Source organism: Labrus mixtus, chromosome 12, assembly GCF_963584025.1.
Source record: "Labrus mixtus chromosome 12, fLabMix1.1, whole genome shotgun sequence".
In the NCBI taxonomy this organism is placed as follows: Eukaryota; Metazoa; Chordata; class Actinopteri; order Labriformes; family Labridae; genus Labrus; species Labrus mixtus.
Window position 1 is genome coordinate 19911456 of NC_083623.1, and position 6000 is coordinate 19917455.

The window sequence follows — 6000 nt, forward strand, 5'->3', positions numbered from 1 at the left end:
ACAAATGTAGAAAGACTGTTGAAAATGCTATGTGGTATTCTGTACCAGAGACGAATGAAGTGCTGCTATTAGCTCATTCTCACATGAACGTGAGGAATGAGGCATGTTGTCCGACTGTCTCCCCGAGGAGAGGTTTGGATGACAGTGTAGGAAAAACGATTGTTTCCTTTTTTCCTCGCTCCAAGCCTTTGATCCCATAGGACTATGGGTAATAACAGGCCATGGGATAATAACAGGCTCGTGACTGACAAATAAAGTGTCTTTATAGCGATAGGCCACTCTCACAAGGAATTCTGGGTAATTGCATTAGCCCGTCTGTTTGCTATAACTGCAGCATCTGTGTTCCAATTTGTCTCTGTTTCCCCCTCCCCTACGTGAAAGCTCCTTTAAACTCCCAAAATGCCGCCAGACAAGTTTCTCCCCCGTACACCTGTTTGACTCACTGCCATGAGTTTTTTTTTTCTCTACCTGCTTTTTTCCCCCTTCTGTTTTCCTGTGCTGCACCCTCCTGTGTGTGTGGGTGTGTGTGTGTGTGTATGTGTGGGTGTGTGTGCCCAGAGCGAGGGTGAGTGATTACGCGTCGCGGGCCGTGTGACTCTGCATTAGAAAGGGTTTAAAATCCAGCCAGCTGCCTTGTCAACTTTGATTAGCTTGGTCTTTCCCTTCAGCTTTCATCTCCAGAGCGTCAGGCTTTGTTCTCAAAGTGACACACGGGCATGTGCGAGCACGTCCACAAGCAAAAACACAGGCCGCAACGTGCTCTCCTCCCGCTCTGTATCCACATGCACACCTCGAGCATTTAATGCCTCCTAAGTGATGTGACTAAGGCCCTCAGATCTCTGGAGATCATGTTGACACCTCGCCAGGCTGCGCTGTAACAGTATCCAGCCACAGAACATACCGACAAGTACAAGCAGAAGCTGATATGGATGCTGGAGTGCAAACTCGGCACCGTCCCTACGCCCCCTACTTACACACACCTTCACACAAACGGGCTCGTGTGGTGAAATGTTGCAGTCGCTAAGAAGCAGTTGCAAAAGTTCATCAGTCAAGTCAAACACCTCATTCGGAAGTGATGCTCTAAAGTTTGCAGGAACCTTCCAAATATTTAGACAAAGTTCCACTCTGGTTTCATTTAAACTAATAAAGCTCGATCTGGCTCATCATCAGAGGGCCCCTTTGAGAGCTAAAATAGGTCCAAATGTTAAAAGCAGGAGTCAGGAGTTTATTGAACAGCGCCGGTCATGTCTGAGATCACACTGTTCCTCCACAGCGGAGACAATCACCTACTATTTCTATTAGAATCAAACGGATCTTGTGGAAAGAGGAAGTTTAAAGGCCTTAATTGGCAGCATATGCTATCTGACGATAGCGACAACCCGGCTTCGCAATTTCTCCCTGCACATAAACACTACGTCTCCCCCCCTCCTCCTCTTCCCCGCCACCCCCTGTCCTCACACAGCAGACATGGTGACACGGAAGACGCCTGGTGATTTATGATAAGAGCGCCATGGCTGGACTAAACCACTGAGAGGAGACAGGAGGGGAGGGGGGGAGGACCTCCTATTCTCCTTAAACTCTGCGCCCAGCGCAAAGCTAGCCGCAGCCAGTTAGTGGTTTTTGGGTATTTTTTAAGGGATGAAGCGAAGAGAGGAACGAAGGGTGAGATGGAGCAGCTCCTTCTCGGCGCTCTCTCTCTCACTCGCTCAGGGGCGTGCACAAGGGACACACACATACACACACACGCTGGAGCCGATGGGAGGCGAGGAGAGGAGCCACATCAGAGCTCAGCCCTGCCTCATTATGGATCTCATGGAAACTGTTTCTGCTCAAAGTGTTTCCACATGTGCAGCTCCTGATTCATCCCAACTGCTTTTTTATGTGCATACAGTATTCACACACATACACCCACCCACACACCGTATGCACACACATATTCATAAACAGTTACACAGATATACATGAACGTGGGCCAACACACACACACACACACACACAGAAACATAAATATGCAGAGGCGTAAACATATTGCTGTGCGGGACTGCACTGATGTGTTTGTTAACTTTATCAAACCAAAGTGAAAAACAGCTCTGAATGGAGTTGATGGATATAACAATATTTATAGAATAATGCTGCTCCATGCCTGTGCCCACAATAACCGTTAGCTAAAGTCTGTTCTTAATGAGCTAACTCACATATGTGGCGCGAAGCATTTGATTACATACAATTCACTTTACTACTGTTTCATTTCTCAGGGGACGCATTTGTTTAATTGAATTACCCAGCAACACAAAGTGCTAAAGAGTTTAAAGGTCCAAATAAAACCACATTTCCTCGAATCACAACTGAGAAAGTGTTCAAAGAAGGTGTTATTATGATGTCAGAGTATCCCAGCGAAATTAATGTTTTTTTGGTTTTTTTTTTATGTGTCTGTGTCTGTAGGTTCGTCCGACCTGAGCCCATTCCCTGGTCAGTTTGAGCGTCAGTTCCCGGGCCTCTCCTCCCTCACAGAGACTCGTTTCTCCAGCCCTCGCATGCACTACCCGGCCACCTTCACCTACACCCCGCCGGTCACCTCTGCCATGTCGCTCGGCAGCGCCCACTACCACACCTACCTTCCCCCTCCTTACCCGGGCTCCACCCAGAGCCAGAGTGGACCCTTCCAGACCAGCAGCACGCCCTATCTCTACTACGGCGCCTCGTCCGGCTCGTACCAGTTCTCCATGGTTCCAGGCGGGGACCGTTCGCCCTCCCGGATGATCCCTCCTTGCACTAGCGCTTCCACGGGCACCTCCCTGGTGAACCCCAACCTGCCCAGCCAGACGGAGGGAGGGGTCGACGGCGATGGGAGCCACAGTAACTCCCCGACCGTTCTCAACCCTGGAGGCCGCATGGATGAGGCAGTCTGGAGGCCGTATTGAAGAAAATAAGTGGGCGGAGACTGGAAGACAACCGATGTCATGGTTCAAAAGCACAAAACCTTTTTTGATGAATAAAGGGGATTTTTGAGCTCTCATCAACCATCTCTACCTTTTGTTGGAAATTAAGGCTGAGATGATAAAAAAAAAAAAAAAAGACAGGACTGGTACAGACTTGTCTTCCTTGGAATGTGTTTTGACCAAGGCACAACAAAGGAAGCGATTCTCACAGCAATAATAAGAGACGTTTTTACAAGGCTCATGTGGATGAGACATTATTTCAGTTTTATTATAATCCACAAGCTAAGGGATGCTTCAACAATATTTGTAAAAGACTGCCTCTTTTGTATAGTGTTTGTATTTCAATAAGGCTTTTTGCAGAGCATGTTTTTGTACTACGACAATATCAAGATGCAAGTTAGGCACTGAGTAGCAAGTGAGGAGAGTAACACATATGTTACCATAAGTGGTATGGACAGAAAATTTGCTTTAAACCAATTAATTTAACTTGTATATTGTGGGTGAAACGTTGATGTAGATTGAGGCGTTTTTCTTAGTTTAACTTATAAAGCCATAAATTATGTATTGTATTTGAAACTTGAGTCAAAGAAGTGTAATCTGAATATTTTTGATGCATCTATAAATTAAAATCTTCTTTTGTTTTTTGATAGGTAATTTAAGAGAGTGAGAGGTGTTTAATTTGTTTCTTGTTGTTCCCAAAGATTGAAATCGTTTTGAATATGAAATGTAATTTCCAAAGAGTATTGCAACATGTTTCTTCTGGTGTAACTTTCAGTTTAACTGCTCCGCACGTTAAGAGCCCAACATCCTCGCTAGGCGTTGACACACATTTGGCTGGGAATTAAACCTTTGGTATTTATTGAGCAATAACTCGTATTGTGCCTCTTGGCAACATACCATGAAAGAGAGCTTCATTTGGGGAAAATAATTATCCGTCAGGGAAATTCTGCTTGATTTCTTCAGTTTTGTCTAGTCTGACATTCGCACAGATACATATGTGCTTTCTTTTCCCAATAAGAACAAGTACTTTTATACACGAACTGACATGCAGCCCAGAGATTATAAAGGCGGAGCCGGGCCTGTTTGTGCTCTGAGCGCGCTCCAAAGCAGCAGGTCAGACTTTAGGGTTCACTTCATTTATAACTCATAAACTCCTCAGGACTGGAATAATGCTTGGATAATCCTAAAACTGATGTGTTAAATCTGTGTGTCTTTTCAGACCCAGTCTGTCTGAATGCTCTGTCAAGATTATAGGGAAAAATGCCAAGTCTATTATAACTTTCATAACATGAGCAAGAGATAGCTTTTTTAAAAAAAGGGTGTCTTTGTGTGTGACACACACGGGTTCTTTTGTTTGTTTGCATTTTCTCTTTCAGTCTCTGAGATTGAAAAGGAAATATCACAGTTCAAAGACAAAACAGACTGTGACATTCCTTCAGACATTTATTTATTTTCCATTTTTGCCTTTTGTTGACACGCTTTTCCAAATAGATTTGTATCCTCTTCTTTTCAGTGTTACGCTCTAAAATGGTTCTGTGGCACCAGTGTGGCGGGGAGGTCTGATATTTTCATGTGAGAAGTGTCGGAGTAGAAGGAAAGAAAAGTGCAAAAAGCGAGGTGATTGGATGCAGCTGCTGGCAGCACAACTGGTAACCAAAAAATATGGGAGACTTGTGTATGTTTGTTTCATAAAGCACTTATTTCTTGTTTTATTTCTAGCAGCACTTGCGGCTGGCTGCCAGCAGGGCTTGAGGTTTTGGTCCTCAGTGTCTATCTAATGCCACTGAAGTCACACACACACACACACACACACACACACACACACATAAACACACATATAAACACACATATACACACAAAGAATGGATAACACTTGGTCAAACAAGCCATTTTCACTGCAGTTGAATCTGATCTCACAAGGCAGTTGGTATTTATTTAAAAAGGCATTTTTTGTAAAATATGATATTCCGAGCATGTAGGTAATATAATAACTCAATTTGAAAAAGCTGAGAAAAACACGGCCATGTCCAAGGATCAGACTTCAGACTTTTCATTGAAGGTTTGCACGCAGCGCCGCTTTTCCGTCTCTGCAGAGGATGTTCTGATCTGGCTTAATTGAAGTGAACATGTCGGACTACATTTCCCTGACTTCTTCAGCCCAAATAAAAAGTCTTTGTCCTGTTCCAGAGACACAAACAAGAACAAATAAAACCTTTCAGATTGTTGTGATTTCATAGCTGTCTACCCATCACAGAATCACTCGATGTTCCATAATAACTATGCACATCTGTTGGACTTTATTCAATCTGCTTTTGTCTCTGCAAACAGGAAGTATTCTTTTAAAAACTGTTTACACATCAACGTAGCACTGACATCCCATTCTGTCCTCTTCTGCTTTAGTTTGTTTTTTGTCTCTTTAAGAAATCAAGAGGTTCAACCTTTCTCTGTGCTTTGTTAAATGTAGCGTCAGAACTCCTTGTATTATTCAATGATCCACATGTATCATACCAAGAAACTGTACCTGACCCTGCTCTCATGTAAAGTTGACTTCTTTTGTCTATTTTTATTCTTCTTCTCTCATTTAAACTTGTCAGGAAATGGAATCTAATGGAGCCTCTGTTAGATTTTGCTGGTACATTAAATAAAATGTTTTTTAAAGGGATAAACAGACCTGACAACAGTGAGTGAAATTGGCATTGTGATTGTACATTTGTTTATTTTAAGAATAAAATAGGAATTTTGTAACTTAATATCTGTGTTTCCCTTTTTGGACCAGAGTAAGTTTTTTATATCAAGAGGCAGCATGTATGTGTGGAGATAATCTGTCATATTCTCTGTGCATTTACATTTTTCCATTATATTCTGAAATCCTATCAATATTCAAAATGTTTCCCCTTTTGTCCCCTGATGAGTTAAATGTTCAAGATGTTTCAGCTTGAAGTGGTTAACTTCTTGCTTTGTTGGCTATTGATTTTCTGAAAAGGTTAAAGTTGTGTATGTTAGGGCAGGATTTTTGTGACATCTCTCCTTATTTGCAAGCAAACTGAAGCCCCATATGCAA

At 43.0% G+C, this 6000-nt stretch overlaps 1 protein-coding gene across 4 annotated transcripts in view; it reads left to right on the forward strand.

Annotated features, from left to right (window-relative positions):
* runx2b (RUNX family transcription factor 2b) overlaps positions 1-5689 on the forward strand; it is a 40747-nt gene extending 35058 nt beyond the window's left edge. For all 4 annotated transcript variants that reach the window (XM_061052477.1, XM_061052475.1, XM_061052474.1 and 1 more), the window contains one exon: positions 2443-5689. In XM_061052477.1, coding sequence (XP_060908460.1) covers positions 2443-2921 — 479 coding nt within the window. In that variant the 3' untranslated portion in view covers positions 2922-5689. The remainder of the gene's footprint in view (positions 1-2442) is intronic.
* Positions 5690-6000: the final 311 nt, after the last annotated feature.